Consider the following 26,416-nt stretch of genomic DNA (forward strand, 5'->3'; position numbering starts at 1 on the left):
AGAGATGCATAAGTTTTCCTTCGTAAATTAAATATCCATTATTGTAAGAGAAGCTCCACAGTAACAGTCGCTTACCCAATTTAATCTGCATTCTTCAATGGTTTTGACAGCTGGATGTTGTTGTGCTCTTGTAAAGCGCATGATGGATATCATGAGAAAGTTGTCATTTGAGCATTGAAGAAGGTTTCTTTTCTCACACTCACTAATGTAGAAGGATAAGTTCCAACTTCTTGGATCCTTTGATTGAATCCTTTAAGGCAATCACAAAGAGAAACATTCTGCTCATTGCAGATGCCATTGTCCCCGAAAATACCCACAACATCACAAAGTTGCATAAGTGTCTTCCAAACCGAGTTCCAATGGTATAAATCCCCATCCCATACTAAAAGAATGAGTTCCAAGTGACATTCAAAACAAATCTTGCAAATTTGTAAGGGGAACAACGGCATATATAAAATAGCTTTGATTCTCCTCGGAAACATAGGACATGTTTATGTACTTGATGCTAGGATCTTTCTTAGACAGAGACCTACCATACTTACTATGATACGCAACCATGTGTTAGTAGTCCTTCTCATAATATTGCACCAAGTTGCCTGTTCCCTTTTTTTTCTACTTCTAATTCAGCAGAGAACACTCTGTAAAATGGATTATCTAAACTTCCCTATGAAATTAAAAAATTAAAAAATTAAAATTATATGTTTCATTGGTAAGGGGATTGAAACCCTGGAATATCCTAGTCTCTGGCGACCATGTATCAGATAAATTGTTAAAAGGCTCTCATTTTATAAAGGACAAGGATTTTCTGCAAACATGTTTGTAGGAGTTACTGCAGACAGTGTTATGTGGCAACATGTGAAGCTAACATCTGTCCTGGACCATATGCATCTCACATGACCATCCTAAGTCACCAAATTCACTTAACCACAGTTGGCACTTAACAACAGTTGGCACTTAACCACAACCCCAACCCAAGTAAAACAAAACATAATCCCAACCATTTCTTTTTGCCGGTCCTCCCCTCTCTCTCTCTTTTTCTCACTTCATCAACATTTGTCGCTGCCATCATTTCTTGGCGGTGATACCTTGGTCAAGTTGGCTCAACTCAGCAAAAACACACATTTCTCACTCCATTTAGTCTTAAATCTCTTACAAAAATGGGAAAACAAAAAAGAATCTTTTTGGTTGTGATTGACCCATGGTTTAATTGGAAAGTATATGTGGAATTCGTGAGTGGATTTAGTTGTAAATATTTGATTTGGATCAAATTTCGTGTTTAGAACTATCAAGGTAAAAGGAAAAGATTTTTTTTTTTTTTTTTTTTTGAGAAGTTTGGCTTGAAATGGGAACTGAGAGTACACATGGGTCAGTTTGTTTCTTGTTTGAAAGAGAAATTTGATTTGTAAACTATTGCAAAGGAAGTTGAGTTTTGCTGGTCCTAAGAAGGTATATTGTGAGTTGGAGAGAATATTTTGGATGCCCAGAAGTTTTTTTTTTTTTGTAAGCATGGAGATGGAAAATTCAATATTTCTTTTGTTATTTGTTGTAAACCTTTAACTTCAGTTTTATATGTGAAATTCTTTTTCTTTTCACCCATAAATACATAATACTTATCATACTTCTAAATATTTTTTTATAATTTAAAAATATAGTAATTTTAAATTATAATAAATATAAATTATTAAAATTTATCCAAAAAAAAAAAAAAAAAAAAAAGCCTTTGAAGGAGTGCTCAAAGGCTAGGATATATATATATATTTATATATATTTCTTCTTTTTGGTAAATATTATTACTAAATCTATATATAATTTTTAGAACATAGAGTTCCAAAAACAGCAAATTTGTTGTAGCTCATTCCGATCTTAGCCACGTCAGTGACCCCACAAATTGAGATTCCACCCATCTTAATAAAAACAAGAGGCCCACCCACTGAAATTAAAAAAACAAAAAACAAACAAAACAAACAAAAACGTAGGAGTAAAATACAAAACAAACACAATAACAAAACGAAACGTAAAAAGTAGAAAACACAAAAACTATAATCAAAACAGGAAACAATACACCCCCAACCTTCATTCCATTCTGTTCTGTTCAGATCATTGTCAAGTTAAAGATCCCAAAAACAAAGGAAAAAAAAGGCAAAAAAGTAGTGGTGGATGGCAAAAACCAACAAGTATACCTCCATTAACTTCAATCAGATCTACGAGAAAACCCTTCCTTCCAATTCCAATCCCAACTCCAAACCCATCAAAAAACCATCTTCCTCTTCATCTTCCTCTTCACCCTCTTACTCTGCAATCTCTTCTCCCAAGACCCATGGCCGCATGTTGGTCCTGACCCGACCCACACCCACACCCACATCCAAGCCCAAACCCATCACCACTCCACCACCGCAACCTCTTTCCCCACAGCCCCAGCAAAGCCAGCTGATCCCCGATCGGACCCGGTCTGATCCCGGTTCGGACCAGATTTCTCTTCGTCCGTTGGGTAGTACCGGCTCCGGTTCTCCTGCTCTGTCACCGGTTCCGAGCTTTGAGAGGGACAAGGAGGTGGTGGGTGTGGTCACGTCTCCGAAGCCGGACAAATTTGTGCCTCCACATCTTAGACCCGGTTTTTCGGGGAGGGAGGAGCGGATTGGACCGGATATGGTCCGGGTCAGGGAATCGGGGCGGAACAATTTCGGGACTCCGGGTAGGTACGGAGAGGATGGGCGGCCCAAATCGGGTGGTGGGTATGAGAGGATGATGAGGGGTGATGAATCGGAGCTGGGAATGGCGAATCGGCCAAGATCGAGTGGAAGCCGGCCTGGTTCGAGTGGATGGTATGGTTCTTTGCTTATTTTTGTCGATGTTTATTCAATTTTTGTCTTCTTATTACTGTAAATTTTTTGATTGAATTTTTTATTTGGGTACTTGTTGCATTGATTTTTAAAGAAATCTTCTTTTTTTGGCATAAATAAGGTTCACTACTTGATCCTTTATTGGATATTTAATGTAGAACATGTTATGCAGCATGGTTTTTAATAGGACAGGAATATGGTTTGAAAAGAGATATTGTTTGTATTTTTTTTTGGAAGGGGGGAAATCAGTGTGCAATTTTAATTGGTGGAAGGAGTTGAGGAGACTAGAGAGCATGGGCAAGAAAGATTTGTGTTTAGAAATATTTTCAGTGGCCTTAATTTGTTTTTTGGAGTGTTACCTGGTGGTATTGCCACTTTTCTACAATCAGGGAGAGGAATTTGAAACCTGGTTCTCCTAATAAAAGAGAGCAGGCTATGCCACTGAGCTACAAAGCTCTTGGCAAGTGGTATTGCTACTTTTTATTTATTTATTTTTTATAGGAGTGGTATTGCTACTTGATTGAACAACAATACATGAGGGTCTAGAATAGTAGGTTATTCTTTGTTGGCATTTTTCTTATGATGAATCATTGAGAAAATGTCTAGATGCTACTTAAGGTTGCAATTTTTTTTTTTTTAAGTAGCAAAACATGAGTGGCCATTATGCTGTATGGATGATGTTGAGACTTGAGAGAATTAGAATTGTCATGCGTTGTGTCTCTAATTTAATTCTCTATCTCTATGCATACTTGTTAAAGAATGTACATATTCAAAAAAATATGTTCAACAGGTTCCTCTGGCCTGAATGACATGAAAGGGAAATTTAATGTGATGAAATATAATAGATAATTAGTTAACGTAAGCATATGATAAGATAAGGATAAGAGTGAACTCTATAATAACCACGGGTGGCAGGGTACTTTGTTATGGTGTGTATTTGGTTAGTCTTTTAGAGAATAGTGGATGTGCTCAACTTATGAGTTGCAGTGGTTCATATTGAATCAGGTTTGGTTGATGTTTATAATAGAATTAGATGAGGTGGAATTTGGAATTTGAAACGATGATAGTGTGGGATGAACTCTAGTGGGACCAATGATGCAATTTTTGAGTGACGAAGGTTGCTACTTGCTAGGACAACGTATTGAAAGGAAAAGAATGAGAACAGAGGGGTACCAAAAAAGGGTGAGATCAGAGATAATGTTTTTGATGGGAAGTAGGGAGAGAATGGAATAGAAATATATTTGAAGGTCTAGAGATGGGAGTGGAAGGGGTGAAATCCAAGTTTGTTGGGACTCTTTAAATCTGGGTTACTTTGAATGGTAGTAGTCCTTCAGACTTCTGTAAATTTAGTCTCGTTGTGTACTTGATAAGAAGGGGCTTATGTATTGTTTTTTAATATAGATAAATTTATTATAGGAAAAAAAATGTCTATGATGAAAAAGATGCGATTGGCAACTCTTGCTGCAAGTGAGAGAATGAAATAACAAACTGATTATCTGAACATTCCCTAAAAGCGTTAGAGGCCTTTATTCCTAGTTTTTGTTTCCATTTCCTCCTATTCCCTTTGTTTTTTTTTCTTTTTACAGCCACTTGATTTGGGATGTTGAGATCTTGTACAATAATGTAGCTTTAGTCACTTCTTTCTTTCTTTTTTAAATCAAGTTTAGTGTGTTTCTTTTCATAGATATAAATTAATTTTCTGTAACATTTTCTTCTTTGGTATATTTTGTTGTTAGAAGCATGGCTTTGATTATGTGTGGTTTATATGTAAAATTTGTTTATTGACATCTTGAATTGAGGTTGATTTTGGGTACAGTTGAGACTTTTTAAGGGGTTGGGGTTTCATCCAATATTTTCTCAGCTAACTTATTAAAGTCTTGGATCCCAATACCTTATTAGTTTTTCCAATCTTAGTTTGATATGTAGCTCCTCTGTCAACTTCTAGTCTGTAATGTATCTAGCCTTCTAAATTCTAATGTCATCATCTTATTCCTCTCATTGCAAATTGAACCAAATTCAATGGAAATCCCCCACTTGGGTTTTGCCCTATTTATGGGTTGAAAATATATATCTGGATTTTTGGTAATGCCGGGATCTGACTTTGGTTTGGGATATTATATATATGAAATTAATGGGCAGCAATGCAGTGTATTGGTGTGTAAAATTGTTGTGCCTAATGCATTGGACAATATGGAGATGCTGTGAATGGCACATTTGAGGTTGATTTTGAGGCATGCGACCTTTATCATGCCTATAAGGTAAGAAAGAATGGTTAGAGAGATGAGAGTGCTGTGATAGGAAAGGCCTGCCACAATGCACACTATTATACGATATATGGGGGTTCTCAATGTTTATGTATTTTAACTTGTGTTTATTAGCTTACCAAAACAGGACCCCCCCCTTCCCAAAAAAAAAAAAAAAAAAGGTGCTACTGTTTTCCCAATTAGGTAAAAGTTAATAAGGATGAACCTGTGGAAACATTGTGAATGTGGGTTTTTTTTTTTTTTTTTTTTCCAGCTCACGTAGTGAATGATGGGACCCATGTGAAAATTGATACATATTTAGAAATGTGGATTAGGAAAAAGGAAATAAGTTGAACAGGGGGAAACATTATGAAAAATGTATCTTGGTCTCATCTCACGTATTGAATGACTAAGTGTAAATTGCGTAATTGCTAGAAATGTGCAAATAAAAATACTTTGATAGTGGTCAGTTTTACTACAGAATCCTAAGAAAAGAGATATGCTGTTTGTGAGGTAAATTAGTATTGATCTAGTTCCTCTAAACTAGGACTAATCCCCTTATCCAAATTAATAGTCTTTCTGCTTTTATTAGGCAAATGGGCTCTTTGATGCACCAAGCTGGTCTTATGTATGATTGGCATAAAATAAAATTTCATCACAATGAATGCAGTCATTCATGATTGTGTGCCATGAGAAAATAAAAATTTAGTAAGCTGATCAGATTTTTGGAATGAACAATGCCACACAGAAATGTAGGATATTCTTTTTTAATATTGCTCTGCCTGTTGGATTATTTACTGACTATATTGATCACCGTGAACAACGCTCAGATTATTTTGGTGAATTGATTCTTTCCTGCGGACAAGGATGGGACGTACTTGATGCCACAAAGGGATTCTCTATAGGGACCAACTTCTGTCATTTTTCTCTCTGGAACTGGCCTTGATTTTCAGAATGAACGGAATTTCAATTTTTGGAAGATAGTATCCAATCAGGTGGCACCTTCTCAACCCCAAGTGACTGGATTTATGCCAAATTTTGAAGTGCTGTATCGCAAAAGATAGGCTTAGGCATCTAAGTCTTTTTAATGCTTGATCATTGGTTCTGTTATTCAGGTTCCAGTGAAATGCAGAATTAACATGTTTGATTTTCAGTTTTAAGGTTCTTTTTATCTGTTTTTAGGTTAGCATCTTGTTGGGATGCTTCCAATTACATTGTTATATGCCTTCACGGTACTCTTTGATGATCCTACTTGTGTAAAAAGATTTATTTCGTGGCATTACCTATCTCATATACTTTTACAAATCAAAGAATCTATCTCATTACTTTTTGCATTTAATTTTATTGTCATTTGCTTATGTTGCGGAATTGTAGCTTGACCTGTGTTATGCATTAGCAAGAAATGCAATAAGCCAAAATAATGCTAACAGTAATACCATGTAATTGCATGTTTTGGTGTTCAGCTAGATGAGATGTCTACGACCTTTTTATCTGTTTATTTTAGACCTTTCATTGGAACTGTCCCATAATTGGCAGTTATTTATTTATTGATATTGGATGGAAATCCAAATGCGATTACCCGAAAGCAGTTAATGTGTGCTTGGGAGGTACCAATCTGCCTAAGATGGTTGGTGGTTATTTATTTATTTGTTTTTATGAATGTTCATGCATGTTCTATTAATCGAAGGGAAAAGGTACATATTACATTAATTGATGATTTCTTCAAATTCACATATGTATATTTGATCTTAAATTAATGTGAGTCTTTTTACATATTCAAATGATAAGGACAAAATAAAAATAAAAATAAAATAAGGATATAGATTAAAATTTATTATACTTGAATATGAAAATACTTGGAAAAGGTACTTAAAAGATTTGAGTATGGCGAGTTTAAATAATTACATATATATTTTCAATTTTTAAACAATATTACACGTATTTTCATATACTTTTTTATACACACATATTTTTTAAAAAACTGAAAATTATTGTTTAAATACACGTACCAAAGGAGCACAAAATATTACATTGTTGAGCTTCCCATCTACGAATGCATGAATTTAAGTGAAAGATTAGTGTGTGCCACAATTTGTGATTGATTGACACCCAGTATAAGCCTTTTTTATACATGGCCCGTGAGTACGCCACAAAAAAATTGGGTTTCACTATCTGGTTTAAGTCTAGAAATCAACTTTAGATTCCTATGTAAATATTTAACATTGTACAACTTAAGGTGGTGCAATATCCATCATTTACCGTGTTTACCATTTAACATTGTACAACTTAAGGTCTTGGATTTGACCAATCTACCACTCTCATTGTACACCTTAAGGTCTCAGCTCTCACTTTCTACTACTCGCGTTGCATCTTCTACTGCAAACTTAAACTCGAAGCTAATCTCCATCAGCTCAAGGTCTTCATCCACCTATTGTTGTTCAACAAGAACACAAATGATAATCTCTCAATTTTCAATCTCAAATCCCGTGTCGAACCAATGATCTTGCAATGGGGTTATAATCTTAATTTGCAATATGGTGGCTGCGTTCAGCGTGGGTGGTAGCATATATGGTGGTGTGGTTTGCGGTGTATGTGGATGAAGGGAGAAATTAAGAATAAAAATAAAGGAAAAGATATTTTAATAAAACAAAGAAAAAAATGAGGTGTTTTTTGTTTTGTTCTATGAATAGCTAAAACTAGAGAAATAATCTTCGTAAGTTAAAATTTTATTTAAAAATTGGCCTAGCCTAATATAAACATTTTTTTTTCAATAATTCTTCTCCATCACTAATATTTTTAGATTTGATGTGATGTTTTGCAATTATTACAATGATGTTTCTTAAAAGATTTTTTTTTAAAGAGAGAGTAAGTGTTGCTTGGCACGTGTCAATTGAAGTGGACAAGAGACAGATATTGAATATAAAAGGTGACAATGACATATGTTGAAAAATTAAGCCCTATCTCAATTTGGTTTGTAGTGCTCTGATTACATACAATTAAAAAAGAAGAAGATATTTTGATAATAAAACAAAGGAGGTTTTATTTTTAATTTAATGAATAGTTAAAATAGAGAGATTATCTTCTTAAGTTAAAATTTTATTTTAAAATTGGGCTTAACATTGGCCTAGCCTAATTTTAACTTTTTTGTTTTCTATCATTGACATGTGATGTTTAGATTTGATGTGATGTTTTGCAAGTATTATAATGATGTTGCTTAAAGATAAAAAACTTAAAAAAAGTGTTTTAAGACTTAAGTGTTATATAAGTGGACAAGAAATGGATATTGAATACAGAAGGTGACATTGACATATGTAGACAAATTAAGAAGATGACTTGTCTTAATTTGGCGTATGTGTTTTGGTTTGTTAGTGCTCTGATTGCGTATAATTAAAAATTGTGAAAAGTTTCAATCTAGAAAGTGAAAGTAAAATCTTGTGGGATTTCTTTTTAAAAATCTTGTTAAAAATATTACTAAATAAATATCTCATTCCTCTCCTTTCTGGGAGTTACCAATCTACTACACTCACCCATTTGAGAATTTCTTGTTTAGATACAATGAGATGTTGTACATATAATTTAAATGAAAGTAGAAACATCATCATTTATTCATAATACATAGTAATTGGGATTGCAAATACATTACCACTACCCTGTTGTTGACAAGGCTCTAAGGGTAAACCTCAATGAGCGACCTCAGACCCATAATAGGAGTTATCTTATAGTGGCTGAAGCCAGCAGCCAAGAAGAGCTTCTTCCATTCTTTTTCGTTACGTTCTTTGCCTGTCAGGTAGACCATCATCACCAGATCAAAGCATAATTGTGTTTCGGTTGACTCCTTGTCCATTTCCTGGATTCCAAGGACCATGTCTATGATTATCACCTTCCCTTCCTTGTTTTTGCTCAAAATTGCTTCTCTACATTGCTTCAATATCTTCACACACTCTTCGTCGCTCCAGTCATGCAGAATCCACTAAATGTGAAGTTTGAGCCACAGTTTAGACGCTTGTAATAACATTAGAAAAAGAACATTTTATCTATAAAAACAAGATCGTGTATATTATTAAGTATGTATAATGTTGAATTGGCAAGAACTAGAGCTGGTGGTACCCCTTTTTTAATGGTTGGAAATCCTACACTACTACTCGAACCCATTCCCCAATCCCCTAAACCCCCTAAGCTCTAAGGCTTGGGAGGTACCATCCTGCATAACGGGCGGGTGGTGAGCTGGTGGTTAGCTAGCACTATATATGGTCCTAACAAGTGGTATTAGAGTGAAGTTATAGGTTCGAATACCCGGGTGCCGCTGGGGGCGATTGTGAGCCTTATGGGTTGGGGGTGGGGTGGTGGTGGAGCAACACCCTATACGATGTTGACCTCAACACCCTATATTCACTGTCTCACTTGGAGCATGGCATTAGTACTCGATAGCCTAGCTTACTGGTGCAACCAATGGCAGTGGGCAGGGTTGGTCCTGGGACCACCTTGGCCTGAAATATATATATATATATATATATATAATTTAAAATTTTATTTCTATTTATCTTTAAAAAATTTTTGGGACCATCTTAAATTTTTTTTATGCCAATAAAATTAAGTTTTGGTCAATAATTTAAGCAACTTAATAATATATTCGGGTCTTTTAAGCAAAAAAGAAAAACTCACAAAAAAAAAAAAGAACTAAAATCTGAAAAAAAAAAAAAAATTTATAATAAAACTACTACAGATTGGACAGTGATTTGCTTCCTTCGACTAAACACATTGGCCAATACAACATAATTTTTAACTTTTTATTATTTTTTATTACAATATTATTTTTCCTCACTAGATATATATTACTTATTTCTCATTTTTAATTATTTTTTCTTGTTTATTTTTAACCACACATGTCTTCTGTCTCCTTGATTTTTACACTTCATACTTTTAAATTTTATCACATTTTCATCTATATTTTTACATCTACGTTTTGCCTTCTTCTTTGTTCGTAACTTCGGTGTCTTTTGCTAGTATTAGTGCGGCAGTGCCTCTTCTCAAGTTTTGAGTTTCAGATTTCTCAATATGATTTTTTTTTTTTTTTTTAGCTGTGCACCTTTGTTCATTTCTTCTCTTTTCATTTTTTTTTTTTTTTTTTTTTTTTCCTTTTGAGGTTTTTTGGTTTACAAAATAGAAATTTGTTTTGGTTTTAAGAACATTTTTTTTTAAGTACAAACTTCATGTCAGCCGAATCTTAAATTTTGGCCGGTGTATACCGAAACACCTGAAATAGATCGGAGTGACTTGAAATTTTTTTCGAAGTGGAGTAGGTTGGGTTATTGTTCCGGTTTGTTTACTAGCACGGTATTTTTCGGCTGTTACGGCTGAAACAGAATGAAATTAATAACATTGAATCAAATCTAATTACCTAAAGTCTAAAAATGAATAAGATTGTATAATTTATACTTCCTAAGGAACACCTTGAACAGAATTCCTAGAACTCCCATTGGATGCAACACACTGCAAAACCTCTCATGCCTACCCACAACAGGTACAAACACGAGGCTTTTGTGTGGTTAGCATCTCTGTCTTAACAGATAAAGTTCGGTAAAAATTGAGTGAAAGATAAAGTTCGATAAAGTTCTATAAGCTTCATAAAACTAAAGTAAAAGATAATAATAATAAAGATGATAGAATTTAAAACATCTGTATCTACCTTGAGTAAAATTGCGTTTGCTGGAGGTATTGCCTCAAACATGTCCCCTCCAATAAAGTCCAAGTTCTTGGTCCCCTGCATGTTAGCTACAACATGTGGAAGATCAAACACAGTACACTGAATGTCAGGGAACTCGTTTGAAATTGCAATAGCCATAGTTCCTGTGCCAGCCCCTACATCCACCAAGGACTTTAATCCCTTGAACATCCATTTACACTCTTTGATCAGAACGCTCGCGATCAACTCAGAGTCACTAAGCATGGCATTATAAAACATGTTTGTGAACCTTGGTTCATGAGCCACACAATCCCAAAATGTCATCCCGTGTGTCATTTCAAATGGGGTGGGATCATTGTTTCTGAGCCAAGTACCCAAGAAATCCCAAGTGCTAGTCAATATGGGATCGACTTGGACAAGAAAAAACGGTGCTGCACTCAAGGGCTCATCTTTTAGGAGAAGGCGGGAAGTAAGAGTAAGAGAATACTCTTCTTCTTGCTCACTTTCATCAAATTTTTGTTTAGCAAAGAAGCCAGAATGAACTAGGATGCGCATAAGGCGGTAGACGCAGTGAGATTTGGTAGGGTGGACATTAAGTGCAGAGACAAGCTTGGAAAGAGACATGGGTTGGCCATTGTTGTGGATGATATCTGGTATGCCTAATTGAATTGCACATTTAAGTGACATTGAATTTATGAAATTGAAAGCATGATTCCATATATGGGCTTGAGCTTGAAGTAGCTCACTAGCACTTACTTCATTGCTCAAATCCATTATAAATGGTCCAAGGCTGCTGTCTGCTTCATTTCACGAGACACTGATTTCTATATATAGTAGTGGAGCTAATTGTTACTAGAGATAGATGGAGTGAAGGAATTTGACGAAGCATGCTTTTGCTTTTCAGCTGAACAAGGAAAGTTAACGGTAGAAACATAATTAGCACGTTTTCTAAGCTAAATATGTGTGATTTAAAAGTTTCTCACGCATTCTGTTTCGCTTGCTTTTCACATTTTAATTCAATACCAGGGATGACAATACAAGTCTTTCTTGCTTTACTTTTTTATTTAATTTTTTTTTTTGATGGTTCCCTTGGATCTATCAACTATATAGGATCGATTTATGAGAAAAATGATATATACACAATATTTTCACAATAAATTTTAAGTAACAAATTGTTACTATTTGGTTTTTATTGGTAGAAAAAAGTAATTTTAATGGTGAGTTCAAATTAAAACTAGCAACAACTTACAACCTAAAGTTTGTTATAAAAATGTTATGTATTTAAAACTTTCTCTTAATTGAAATAAGAAAAAGAGCGGACAATTGGTTTATATTTTCCTTGTTTTAATTTTGATATAACAATGGTTGATTCTTGTCCAGGTTTAATTAAGAGAATGTCCACAGGCGGTGTATTCAAGGCAGACTAGAGTCATTTACTCCTCACTTGTTAATTCTAGGTCAAATTATTTGGTTGGTCTTAAACCATTAGCAATTTTAGTCCCTCAAGTTTAAAATGACTGCTTTTAATCCTAAAAATGATGGGTTTTAGTTTTTCAAGTTTTAAGTAACTGATTTTAATCCCTTTCAAACTTAAAATGATTACAACTTTAATCATTAGCGTATCTAATAGAACAATGATGTGTCAATTTTTAGTTTGAGGACTAAGAGCAATGATCACATTAAACTCCTAATTTCCTATTCGTCTGTGATAAGTCAAGAATGTATTGATCTCTTGTGATGAATTAACCAATTAATTAGCCAAGTGAATTAATTAGATTCAATTACATGCAATAAGCGTGGTAGCACAAACAAATTACCAAATAAACTAAGTGCAACAGAAATTAAATTAACACGATGATTTGCTTATGAATAGGGAAAACCAACACGGCAAAAACCCCATCGGGTGATTTTAAGGTTACCACTCTCAAGAATCTACTATTATCAAAACAAGCAATTACAAGTAAAGGAATCTCAGTACATTCTACCAATCTACAGTTGAACCCTTATCCCAATACCCAATTGGACTTGTTTTGTAGTGACAATCTCTCATTGGAATGCACGGCTTCTAGTACATGACTAACCGACTGCGCGGATCCCAGTATGCAACTTCAATCACCAACTAGAGAAGGTTGTTGGCTGCAAAGTTCTTCAGTTCATCACACGATGAAGATCCAGAAGATACTTGGTCACAAAACCCTACGATGGACAAACATAGCAACTTCTACACAAGAACGATGAACTAGGGCAAATTTGTCTCCAACCACAATTTGCTTAAACAAATTTTGCTCAACACTTGTGCAACTTGTATTCATTTTGACGACTCTTAAAATAATCCTTCTATATGTCTAGGGTTGTGAGAAAAAATAGTTCAAACACATAATCACGGATTGGAGTCAAAACAGAACTGAAACTCTGTTTTTCATAAACCTTGATAGATAGCCATTTGTCGAGCAGCTATCGAGCCACGGGGCTGGAACAGCTCTTCAAGTTCGATAGATATTAGCTGTCGAGTTTTAATAAACTTGCACTTTTCAGCTTGAATCTTAGACAGACTTGCATGACTTCAACACTTGATCTTGAAACAAAGTTTCTTGAAGTATTAAACACATCCTAGATTTATCCAAATACAAGTAAAGTGCGTTTTATCAAAGGATTAGTCAATTCCATAAAATAGTAACATATGTTCCTAACAAGTGAATCACATATGTCCTAATAATCTCCTCCTTTGGTAATCCGTGACAAAATCACAACAAACAAATGAACATATGAAAGAAGTCATAAATCACTCAACTCATATTCACTTGTTGAATACAATAAAATCTATCCTAGCACAAACTCTTGAAAAACTTTGCAAAAAGAGAGTTTATGGCAAGTAGACTTTGACAACTTATATTTTTGAAACACTTTAAACAAAACTTATCAAGGCATCTTTGTGTGAAACAAAAAATAATAGATTGCATACACATAATAAGAAACATGTGCATAAAGAGAAAAAAGAAACAACACATGTAAAGGTAGATGAAAGAAACATACATCAACATATAAAGAAGATAAGTACAATATATGTCAATAATGGACACAAGACCCATGTATAAGAATAAATGTATCTAAAGTAGAGAAAAGAAAAAGATACAATATAATCCTCACTACATCCCTCAGATATCAACACTCCTCCTAACAAAATGGTCCTATACTAACTCTTCCCCTAAGTATGACTACTCTCATATACAAAACCACTTCCCCTTTTTGTCACTAGTGACAAAAGGGTAAAAGCGTCAAGTAGATATCTCATTTGTACTGAAAGAGCTAGCATCTCCATCATCATCATCATCGTCATTATCATCATCATCCTCGGAAGCAGTAGCATCATCATCATCATCTTTATCCTCAGAAGCTACTAGAGGAGGTGGAGGAGAAGCCTTAGAAGCAAAGCTACCCATGATCGCCTGTCATCATGCTATACGGCCGATATGAACGTTCATTTAATACAACTCATTAAAGAGTGTATCAAGGCGAGCATCCATGCGCTGAAGCTGCGTCATGATGTCTCCGAGAGTCATATTGCCCGTAGAAGAGGAGGGAGCGGATGTGGATGGAGCAGATCAGGATGGAATCAAACGGAAGGGAGGAGTTGCTGACCCAAACTGCCTCGACCTACGCCTCGTTCAGTTTAACGGTAACGGTATCTATGGTACACATAAAGGAAAAGTGGTCGGACGCTAGAAAGGGAACAGAAAGATGACGTAAGATCCTCGTGATAGCGGAAAAAAAGATGAGCTTGTCACGAGACGCCTAATCCCTATGGACATATATGATAGAAAGAATAAAGTTAGAAGGAAAATCTATAGTAAGATGCTGAAGAAGGGACAACAAAAAGCGAGCACGAGGCTCTGTAATGGAGTTATAGTGAGAAAGAGGGTGAATAACAAATGTCATAATCATGTTCAAAAACTGAAGGCCTTTCGCAAAGTCCGTACAGTACGCTTACCCCAATCAGAAGGGCGCTCACAAAAAGCAGATTTGAGCTCATCTTTGGACACAGTCCTCAGATGCTCACAACCAGCATAGTTAGGAAACTCTACCCAAAGGACATGGAGCACATTCGTAACAATCTACAGTGTGACAGCAATGTGCGTACCTCGAACGCGAGTGATAAAATGAGGTATTGAAAAATGAAATCCATGCATATTAGAGTAAAACACTTGGATCAGCACAGATGGACATATGACAGGGACGTCACACAATGACTTCCAACTCCAACTGTGAATGATATCGGGTAGGCCAGTGTCGGCGAAGTCCACTAGGATAACTTGGCATTGAAAATGAATGCCTCGTCGAGAAAAGTTCTCCGAGAAGGCCTTTCAGGCATCCTTATCATGGAACTGAATATGTGATGGAGTAGGATCAGAAGAAGTGGATGCCCTAGAATTAAGAGAGTTTTGGGACAGAGTAGACTTGCGTTTAGTTGCCATAGACACAGACTAACGTAAACAGAAAGAGAGGGAGAGAGAGAGAGAGAATCAAAAAAGTCCCAAAACAATTTAAATATAACAAGTATATTAAAAAGAGAGTACGTATGCATGGGAAATGCATGAACATGTGACATGCAGTATAAAAAGCATCATGGGCTCAGCCCAATCCAATCCTACCAGCACACAATCAATTTGCACACATCTAAACACATTATAATACTGTTATAATGCTTATGTAATGTAATGCATGAGATTTTAAACTCATTTAAGCAATAACCCTCCCAAAATTTCAACAAAAACTCATCAATTTTGAAAAATCCCAAATTTTTTCAAAATCCCCAAAACCTAGGTTTCAAAACATAAAATACATGAAAATGAGAGATTAGAAACTCACCAAGTGAAGAAAAACTTGGAAAAACCTTGAGGAAAAAGTTTGGAGTGAGTGAGAGAGGTTTGGGAGGTGAAAAGAAGAGTTTGTCGAGAAAGAGATCGAGAAAAGTGAGAAATGGATTGCGCTAAACCTTTATATAGAAGGTCAGTAAATCTCAATAGATAAAGGTGTCGAGAGGTGTCAAGACAGGTTTCGAGAAATGTGTCGAGCAAAAAGGCTTCGACAGCTTCAACTGTCGAGAAGGTGTCGAGGAACAATTCAACAGACACGATTAAAGAATATCGATCGATCCACTAGCTGTCGAGAAGCTATCGAGAGGTTAGGAGCTTTCTCGATCGATTCACCTAGCTGTCGAGAGGTGTCAAGATTGTGATAAGAAATAGCTTAAAAGCTCGACAAATAAGCTAGGTGTCAAGAAGGTGTCGAGGAGTTGTTGAGATTGCTTAAAAACAGTTTTTCAAGAAGGGAAAAACACATATATGAATGAAATCAAGCATGCAACTTAACTAAGGATCCAATCAACCTTATAAACCCTCAAAATCATCTCTCAACAACAATTTAAGCACATGGATCCCAAAAACACACACACACACACACACACACATTAAACAAGTCTAACCAATTTTATATTTCAAAACAAGTCAAGACAGTTTAGTGAGCATATATTAACACATGTAAACCTTGTGATGGCCAAATCACATTGTACCTGCACATGTATCAAGAGTGGCAAAGAATATTGCGTGCTGTGTGTGAAAAATATCACAAAATTGTATAAGTGTATATATGTTATGACGATTTGAGATATGAGAAAATCACTTTAACTCATACACAATCATAACTGTTTGATGGGGACTATCACCTTCGAGGTACATCCTATAACTCCCACATCTCCTAGTATGCATGCTTGCAATCATATATAAAGTATTTTGTTCCTTTTGCTTTTATTTTTCTTTACATATTTTTCTTTTAAGCAAATCATGAATGGGCATATAAGAGAGAAAAAAGAAATACCTAATGATGTTAAGCATTTGACATTCCAATTTTGCTATGCCGAAGCACACAAATGTCATTGAAGTTGCACTTTTGCTATGCCAAAGCATACAGTTGTCATTTCATGATTGGTAGGTAACAATGGTGAGATGGTTGTTTATACCTTTCTATTAGGATTTTGTAGTCCTTCCTGTCAAAAAGAGTGATACGAGTGTTAAATACAAGAGATTATTTAATCTTACTCATCATAAACACGAGTCACAAAACACACTTGCTTAGTTGTGCATATAGTTGCTCATCTAAGTTACAAAAGATACAAAATTTAGAAAATTTTGTTTCAATGGTCATCCAAAGCACACATACACACATGGTTTTTGTATTTTTCTGATTTTTCAATTTTTTTTTAAATAAAAAAAAAAATTAAACAACATGAAAGCATGAAAGAAAAATGCAGAAGCATGAAAGAAAAATGCAGATGCATGAAAGCATGATTCCAAAAGCAGATGAAAAATCAAGTAAAGAGAGTACAACTTTAGATAGAAAGAATTAACGCAAAGGACAAACAGAAATAAAATTAAGTCTTAGGATCCTTTATCACCCACATAGTACGAGTTCTTGGCTGTGAAGATGAAAAGACATGTGTCCTAGTATGATTACTAAAGGGCATAAAGGAATTAGAATTCCCCTGAAATTGAGTCAAAAAACTCAAAACTTTTAATAACTCACCAAGAATAGGTACAGAGCCTTTAGACAAAGGATGAGACCTATTTGACACTTGGTTATGAGAAAACAATTTGAAACAATTAGGACGAGTGTGACCTGAATCACCACAATAGTGACAAACATGAGTACTTTTAGAACTACTTGGTTTCTGAGAAGGAGGTCTAACCTTGGAGGTTGACAGAGATCGTAACTTAGGACAATTTGGCATAATATGACCAACAATATGACAATGATGACAAGTGGGGACAAAAACGTAATTTTTATTCAACCTAGGAGGAGTTTTAGACATAGGTTTTGAAACTTCAGTGTTAACATCAGATATTTTACCTTTGTTTATCCTAGCAAAATTAACCTTTAACTCTTCATTATTCCTTTTAAATGGAGGAATATATATAAAAATCTTTTTCTTTTGAGTTAGGCTTAACAACAAGTTTGACATTAGTCAAATTTTCAACTTCAGTTTTGAATTCAACTAGTTGCTCTTCCAAACTTTTAATTTTGTCCACCTGAGATGAAATTTGATTTTTAAATTTCTCATTCAAATTATTGGCTTCATCCAATTTTGTAATTAATTCATCTCTTTCAAGTTTGACCTTTTTAAAATTAGCTTTTAATTTTGTAGAACATTTAAGAGATTTCATTCAAAAATTATAAAACTTACAATAGGCATCTTGAATATTATCATCATCATTCAACACAAGATCATGCAAATCAAAACAATCAAGAGTTTCCATGACAACAAGGGTCAAATGATCACACAGCAAAGATTAAAACCTAATTAGAGTGTGCTTGCTCTGATACCACTTGAGGGGCCAAGAATGTATTGATCCCTTGTGATGAATTAACCAATTAATTAGTCAAGTGAATTAGTTAAATTCAATTACATGCAATAAGCGTGGTAGTACAAACAAATCACCAAATAAACTAAGTACAACGGAAATTAAATTGATACGATGATTTGTTTACGAATGGGGAAAACCAACATAGCAAAAATCTCACCGGGTGATTTTAAGGTCACCACTCCTGAGAATTTACTATTATCAAAATAAGCGGTTACAAGTAAAGGAATCCTAGTACCTTCTACCAATTTACAGTTAAACCCTTACCCCAATACCCAATTGGACTTGTTCTATAGTAACAATCTCTTCTTGTAATGCACGACTCTTAGTACGTGACTAATCAACTATGCAGATCCTAGTACGCGACTTCAATCACCAACTAGAAAAGGTTGTTGGCTGCAAAGTTCTTCAGTTTATCACACGATGAAGATCCAGAAGATTGTCCCTAGGTGCATAAACACGGTAACTTCTACATAAGAACGATAAACTGGGGCAAATTTGTCTCCGGTCACAATTTGCTTGAACAAACTTTGTTCAACATTTGTGTAACTTGTGTTCACTTTAACAACTCTTAAAATAATCATTTTATATGTCTAGAGTTGTGAGAAAAAAAAAGCCTAAACGCATAATCACGGATTGGAGTTAAAACAAAACTGAAACTCTGTTTTTCATAAACCTTGACAGATAGTCATCTGTCGAGCAGCTGTTGAGCCACGAGGCTAGAACAACTCTTCAAGCTTGATAGATACTAGCTGTCAAGTTTTAATGAACTTACACTTTTCAGCTTGAATCTTGGACAGACTTGCATGACTTTAACACTTGATCTTGATACAAATTTTCTTGAAGTATTAAACACATTCTAGATCTACCCAAATACAAGTAAAGTGCGTTTTATCAAAAGATTAGTCAGTTACATAAAATAGTGACATATGTTTCTAACAAGTGAATCACATATGTCCTAACAGTCTGACGAGTGATCCTTCCCCTAGTTGTCTTCCACTAGAAACTTGGAACACCTTAATTTGAATCCTCCTTTGCCTCTGCTTTCAATACCAGATCTTCCAAATCCACAAGCAACTCCAAATTCTCTATCATGAAGACCTCTGTCACCCAATTTCAGCACAGAACAATATCTTTAGCATCTGTAAACGCCTATTGAGAAGTGCACCAATTTTCCCTGTAGCAGTGCGCTTTCAATTTTCATTCACGTTGTGCATGTGTTCGTTTATGGATAGGAATTCTTCTTAATTAACTAGACCAATGATTTGCATGGTTTGGTGGTTTACTGTTCTCTTGAAGGCGCGCATGGGAACAGCAAAAGAGGTTTTTTACTCTTGAACAGAAAAATTATTAGTAGGATTCTTTTCATAATTTATTGATCATTATAATTTGTCGCTAAAAGTAGAGACAAAGCTAATGATTCTGAAATCTTAGACAAAGAAATTAACATTAGTTTTTTTTTTTTTTTTTTTCTCATGAACCATTCATCATCGTCACGATACTTTCAAGCTAATCTTTGCCGACATGGTTCATATACAAACATTATATTTCAATTGGTTTCGTTAATTTTTTAATTATTTAGGGAAAGTGGAGTGAAAATAATGAGAAGATAAAGTCTTTGTGATAGTGTAAATGGTCAGATTTTCTAATTTTGATTTAGAGAAAACGAATGAGAGCAACTGACACTACAGTGTCTGGTTCGGCGCCATGCTTAAAACAGAACATCCTTCTGATATATCCACCTCTTGTTTGATAATTGAAAAGATATTTAATTGTTCTCATATTTTTGTTATCAAGTGTCCGTGATCCATGTAATTCTTTAGATATGGAACTTAACGAAATGCTCTCTTAAATTTTCTTTCTTCTAAGTTGAAATAAATAATGGATAAAATTTAGTTACAAAATTGGTTGTAGACTTAAGTTACAACTTTACCTAATATCTTTTTATTAGAGGTGAATTTTGATAAATCCACCATTGGATTATATTTTCTTTTTATATCCTTCATGCTTGCAAAATTTCTAAAAAATTAAAGTAAAATAGCTATGTCATCAATAAATTATTTGAATTGCAAGTTTTTGTAATTTAAAATTATACATAAAATATAAGTTTATAGATTATATGGTAAATAATATCTGATTGATACAAAATTTGACATGCGTATTAAGAGTGTAAAGAATATGCAATTCAACGGTTAGATTTTTAAAATATGTAGTAATGTTCATTTTACTAAGTAAGACTACAACTAATTTTGTAGCTAAATTTTGTCTATCAATAATTAAAAAGACACCAATCAAGTAATTTAATAATCCATGCATTTCTTTGTAGATATGGAACTTAACGAAATGATCCCTCTTAACCTTTCTTTCTTCTAAGTTGAAATCAATAATCAAAAAGTCCTTGTGTATCCCATTAAAAAAAGAAAAAGAAAAAGTCACCCATCAAAATAATAATAATAATAATAATAATAATCACCTAAGTAATTCCATAATCCATGTATTTGTTTTTAGATATGGAACTGAACAAAATCCTCTCTCTTAATCTTTATTTCTTCTAAGTTGAAATCAATAATAAAAAAGTCATTCAGTAATTCCAAGATCACACCCTTTATCACACTTTTTTTTTAATAACTTTTTTTTTTTTTTTACAACTATTACTTTAATTGATTGCTTGCCTTTTTAACATGGTCTCACCATTTGTTATTCATCACTTACAGCGTATCACAACAGAGTTATGAAAAAATTGTGGCACAAAAGGGTGTTGTTGTAGATTTTTTCAAAGTCACCTGTATACACCTCAATAGAGATTGCATTTGCTGAGAAATTGTATGAAATATGGTCATTATATAATAGAGTGGAAGTACTTATACCTTGTTAGTTAGCTCTATTCAAGGGTTAGTCTGGGTTAGGTTAGGGCTTTACTAGGATTCAACTCAATCCCACTAGGCGGTAGAACATGGATCTGCCACCAAACGTGAGCACCAATGGGTCAGATTGCGTCAGTTTTGGTCAAAACCAAGAGAAACTACGGTGATCGAGATGTCAACCAAAAATGATGAAGATTTGATGAGATCTCTCTAAATCTAGCGGAAAACTCACAATATGAGATCTCGCTTTATTTGACTCTATATATGGAACAGTGTTAAAAATTTGATTACAATAATTTTATTTTTAAATGATTAGAATTGAACTATTATGAAAGTTCACACACACCAACACACCATCAATTAGACTTGATTAGGAAATTCTACACTAAATTGAAAGCAATATGCAAAGATGAATGTTCTCATGGCAAAAAGATCATTGCAACCAGTTTTTTGAGCTACCTTTAATGGCATATGATCTTTTGAGTATTCCTATAACTATGGTTACATAAACTTTTAGCACAGAATGTAAAGTTAGTATGAATCTTGTATTTTGCCAAAGATTGTTGAAGCTTTAATTTGCACTTGGAATTTGTTGTGCGACAGCAGAAGCTCTGATGCCATTTCTTGTATCATAGCACTCATTGATTTGAGCAAATTACAATAAAGGCAAATAAGTCAACAAGCACCACATAGAGAATACAGTAATTTATGAGGGTTGTCATATAACATATCTCAATAGAAAGAGATTTTTTTTTTTTTTTTTTTTGAGAAACAAATTAATTGCTAAACACACACACATGCATACTTTAATTACACTCTCTCACCAAGCTCACCATAGAAAGAGATTGAGTGTGCATTTGGCATTGGCTTAAAAAACTAGCATTTTTTACTATTCAGCTTATTTTTACTACTGTTCATGGGTTCCATTATACTTTTTGATACTATTTATGAATCCTAGTGAACTATTTTAGCTACTTTTTTTGCTTTATTTACAATACTTTTAACAAAAAGTTTTTAGTTTCAGTTAAATAAACTGTTCCTGAGTAGACACTAAATCCCCTATGCAGATTAAAATACTTAACCTGTCTCATGTAACTCTCATTATATGTATTCTATCAACCCCAAAAAACGATTAAATTGCCTTTTTCTATAGAGAACTAATACCTTTTCTTCTACTGTTTTTGCAGTCAAGATAATTTTGTTAAACTAAAAAAAAAAATTAAAAGAAAAATAATTTTCTACTAAAACACTTCTAAAAAAATTTACTTTTCTAAAAATAATTAAAAGAAATTCAAGTGCTGCCACAATTCTTTAAACAATATATATATCAATGTTGAATAAGAAAAAAGGAAAAAAAGAAAAAGAAAAAGAAAAAAAGCCCAAGTGATTGTCACAATTATTTCCAAATATTCTTTGCAATGTCCGACTACTGAAAGACTTCTTAAGAAAGTTTACTTCTCTAGAAGAATTAAAAGAAGTTAAAGTGGTGTTTATATATATATATATATATATATATATATATGTTGAATTACCCAAAAAAAAAAAAGTGCAAGTACTATCACAATTTTTAAAAAATAATATTATCCTATTATTAAAAGGCTTCTTAAAAAAATTTTCTACTTCTCTAATAAAATTTCAAAAGTTCAATTGTTGCCACATTCTTTAAAAGAATTAAATATACAAAAAAAAGTACAAATGTTGCCACAATTCTAAAAAAATTAAAAAATTATTCTCTTACGATTTCTTAAAAAATTACTTCTATAAAGAAAATGATAAGAAGATTAAGTTTTGCCAGAAAGTTTTTTCAAAAGAAAAGGCTAATTAAAAATTTAGGTTGCAAACTTAAGCAATCCCATGACCAATATAATGTCGTTTTTAAAAAAACCATGTGCTCATTGACTGAAGCTGACAAGCTTATATATATAAGGCAATCATGGATCCATGCACTGGCTAAGCGGGCAAGTCACCGGCAAGGGATTAATTTTAGCTATCAGCCAAAGGAATCTCAAAAAAAGAAAAAGAAAAAAAGAAAAAGAATGGGTAATTGTCCCATTCTGCTTAAAAGAGTGTGTTATGACGATATAATTTGAGTGAGGTTTGTGTTTATGGTGTATTTGTATTCGAACATTTTTCACTCTTTCTTGTATGTGTGTTTTGTTTCTTAAAAAAATAAATAAATAAATAAAATCTTATTTTACATATTTGGTTGAAAATGTATTTAAAGTTGAATAGTAATAAAGAGTTGTATTTGCGCATTGCATATTTTCTAGTTTGCATAATATTGAAAGTTGATCGTTTGTCCTTAGCCTTAGTACTATAGCAGTCTAAGGTTTTGTCAAGGGGCATGTTTCTTAGCAATTTTCTTCATTTAGCCTTCCACTTCATCAAGCCTTTACATTTTTGTCAAAATACTAATCCATTATCATATGTTAATGATATATAAATTAATGTTTTGAGATAAATTCAAAGGTTTGATGATGTGCAAAAGTTATTGGGTAGATATTTATTAAAGTTACACAGCTTAATATTTTTTTTATTGGTTGATATATTTAAAATCTTACAACTGGATTACACATTTTCATTGCCCTTAATATGTATATCAAATTTTGTGTTAATTGGATATTATTTATTATTTGATTAATTATTTTACAAATAAAATAGTTATTAATCTCTTATCATCTCAATATTTTGCAAATATAGAGATAATATAAAGAGGTAATGTAATATCTAACCAATAATTTATATTTTTAACTTATTTTAGTGAGATATAATATATAATTTCTAAATATAGTGGAGTAATATAACCAAATTAATTTTCTAATTATCATAACACATAATGAGTATTAATTATACAGCATAAAGATTATTTCTTATTAAAATTAAAAAAATAAACTGATAGCATATTGTGCGGTACATCAACTAGTGGTAAATAATTGCACACACCTATTAATACATTATTGTAGTTAGAGTCAACATATTACTGATAACACACATGAGCACATAATAAACCAAAATTTAATAATATAATGCATACATGAAAATCTATCAAACTTGCAAGAACTTATTAAGGCTACACTTCAATAAGAGCCCTTAAACCTAGTACGGGGGTTATCTTATAGTTACTAAAACCAGCATGCATAAATAGCTTAGCCCATTCTTTCTCATTTCTCTCTCTTCCTTTCACTAATACCATCATCACCATGTCAAAAAAGAGTTGTGTCTCAGTTGACTTTTTATCTTCCTTTTGATTCTCCATCATCAACTCTATGATAATCACTTTTCCCTTCTTATTATTGGTAGTGATTGCCTCCTTGCATCGCTTAAGCAGTTTCACATAGTCCTCTTCATTCCAATCATGCAATATCCACTGTTTCCTCATTTGCAAGATCAATCAAAAACACTAAAACTGTATGAGTTAAACCCTTAGACATAATGAAATTTTATATTCTTTTATAATTATTTTATTTGTCCATGCTATTAAAATAAGCATGGTTAGGCAAAGAAACAAACTAATTTACCAAAATTGAAAAAAATGAAATGCATGAAATGAAACATACCTAGTTACATGAAACAAGCTTAATATTTTGAAATTTCTAAGAGTGGATTACATGTTCATTATATTCTTGACATATATGTCATATTTTGTATCTATTGAATGTTATTTACTTCATATTAATAAAATCATGTTTCATACAAAATTTTAAAATAAAAAATTTGAAATTTAAATTATTTTATAGATGAGACAATTATTAGCCTCTAATAGTATTGATGTTTTGAATACATATAGCGCATAACAAGACAAATTTTAGAATGATGGATCTTTCATAGAAAAACATCCAAAAAATACACCGTAAACCATGTGTAACTTGAAGCAAATTTTATATGTGTGTGTTGGAGGGACATGATAATTTTTATTGAATAGAATTTGGACAAAGTTTAGATACAAAATTGGTTGTAGTTTAAGACAACAACCTTACTCACTAAAATAAATATTATTACATATTTTAAGAATCTAACATTTAAATTATATGTTCTTTGCATTCTTAATATAAATGTCAAATTTTGTATCAATTAGATATTATTTACTATATGATTTATAAGTTAATAATTTATTCATAATTTTAAACTACAAAAACTTATAATTTAAACAATTTATTAATGAGATAACTATTAATCTTTAATTTTATAGAAAATTTGCAAGCATAAAAGATTTGTCAAAATTTACCTCTAATAAAAAGATATTGAGTATGATTGTAATCTAAAACTACAACAAAGTTTATAGTTAAATTTGCCTATAGAATTTTTAAAAGGATAAAAGAAAATTTTGAAGACTTTAGGAGCTATAGGCTGTAGCGCCGTTCTCTTAGGTGGGTTTGCCACTACATGAATAAAGTTGATCCACAATATAGAAATTTGGAAATAAATTGTGAAAATGCCTCTAATCACCGAATGTAAACCATATGATATGTACGACCATTCATGTATTGGGTGGAAATAGCACTAAAATAAATATATTTTACCTTCATAAAAACAGCATCAGCAGGAGGAACTGCCTCAAACATGTCCCCTCCAACATATTTCAAGTTCTTACTCCCTAGAAAGTCAGCAACTACGTGCGGGAGATCAAATACAGTGCACTCTATATCTGGGAATGTATCGGCAATGGCCTTGGTCACAGTTCCTGTGCCACCTCCAATGTCAACAAATGACTTCAGTCCCTCAAACACCCCCTTACACTTGTCAACCACAATGCTCATGACTAAGCGTGCATCGCTAGCCATAGCATCATTGAAAGTATTAGCAAATTTTGGTTCATCCCCCCCATAATCCCAAAATGTCTTCCCTTGAGCCGTGTCAAATGGCGTAAGATCCTCATTTTGGAACCAAGTGGTCAAATAATTCCATGGCGTTGTCAACATTGGATCAACCATGGCTAGTAAGAAAGGTGTCACACTCAAGGGATTGTCCTTAAGGAGGAGCCTGGAAGATTCAGTCAGCACATACGCTTCTTCTTGGTCAATTTCGTTACTATTTTTTGAAGCAAAGAAGCCAGAGTGGATCAAAATGCGCATGAGGCGGTAGACATGGGGAGCTTTTGTAGGATGGATTGGTAGTGCAGTGATGAGCTCAGAGAGAGTTATGGGTTTGCCTTGGTTGTGGATGATATCTGGTATACCTAGTTCAATTGCACATTTAAGGGACATAGAGTTTACGAAGTTGAAAATGTGGTTCCATATGTGGGCTTGAGCATCAAGTAGCTCAGTAGCATTTTCACCTGGAACCAATTTGAAACTAAGCTGTTTAGTACTACTCATTTTGTTTTTTTACATACCTACTCTTTAGAATATTGAGCTTGTATATATTATATCGA

The 26,416-nt window shown here is 33.5% G+C and overlaps 3 protein-coding genes across 3 annotated transcripts; 1 reads left to right on the forward strand and 2 right to left on the reverse strand.

Moving 5' to 3' along the window:
* Positions 1-1,987: 1,987 nt before the first annotated feature.
* On the forward strand, positions 1,988-6,422 carry LOC126695623 (uncharacterized). Its single transcript, XM_050392449.1, has 2 exons — positions 1,988-2,822; positions 5,914-6,422. Coding segments are annotated over exons 1-2 (666 nt in total). The 5' UTR covers positions 1,988-2,157; the 3' UTR covers positions 5,915-6,422.
* A 2,152-nt stretch (positions 6,423-8,574) lies between these two features.
* Positions 8,575-11,690, reverse strand: LOC126695628 (trans-resveratrol di-O-methyltransferase-like). The gene is made up of 2 exons (XM_050392452.1): positions 10,770-11,690; positions 8,575-9,053 (listed from the first exon to the last, which is right to left on the reverse strand). Exons 1-2 carry the CDS (start codon positions 11,538-11,540, stop codon positions 8,751-8,753), a joined length of 1,074 nt encoding a protein of 357 aa, XP_050248409.1. The 5' UTR covers positions 11,541-11,690; the 3' UTR covers positions 8,575-8,750.
* Positions 11,691-24,040: 12,350 nt separating this feature from the next.
* Positions 24,041-26,365, reverse strand: LOC126695625 (probable O-methyltransferase 3). Its single transcript, XM_050392451.1, has 2 exons — positions 25,566-26,365; positions 24,041-24,412 (listed from the first exon to the last, which is right to left on the reverse strand). Exons 1-2 carry the CDS (start codon positions 26,358-26,360, stop codon positions 24,116-24,118), a joined length of 1,092 nt encoding a protein of 363 aa, XP_050248408.1. The 5' UTR covers positions 26,361-26,365; the 3' UTR covers positions 24,041-24,115.
* Positions 26,366-26,416: the final 51 nt, after the last annotated feature.

This window comes from Quercus robur, chromosome 8, assembly GCF_932294415.1.
Source record: "Quercus robur chromosome 8, dhQueRobu3.1, whole genome shotgun sequence".
Classification (NCBI taxonomy): domain Eukaryota; kingdom Viridiplantae; phylum Streptophyta; class Magnoliopsida; order Fagales; family Fagaceae; genus Quercus; species Quercus robur.

Coding starts and splice junctions, on each gene's coding strand:
- LOC126695623 (XM_050392449.1), top strand. CDS start 2,158: ATGGCAAAAACCAACAAGTATACCTCCATTAACTTCAATCAGATCTAC.
- LOC126695628 (XM_050392452.1), bottom strand. CDS start 11,540: ATGGATTTGAGCAATGAAGTAAGTGCTAGTGAGCTACTTCAAGCTCAA. Junction 9,054..10,769: donor CAAACGCAATTTTACTCAAG/GTAGATACAGAT, acceptor CTTCACATTTAG/TGGATTCTGCATGACTGGAG.
- LOC126695625 (XM_050392451.1), bottom strand. CDS start 26,360: ATGAGTAGTACTAAACAGCTTAGTTTCAAATTGGTTCCAGGTGAAAAT. Junction 24,413..25,565: donor CTGATGCTGTTTTTATGAAG/GTAAAATATATT, acceptor ATGAGGAAACAG/TGGATATTGCATGATTGGAA.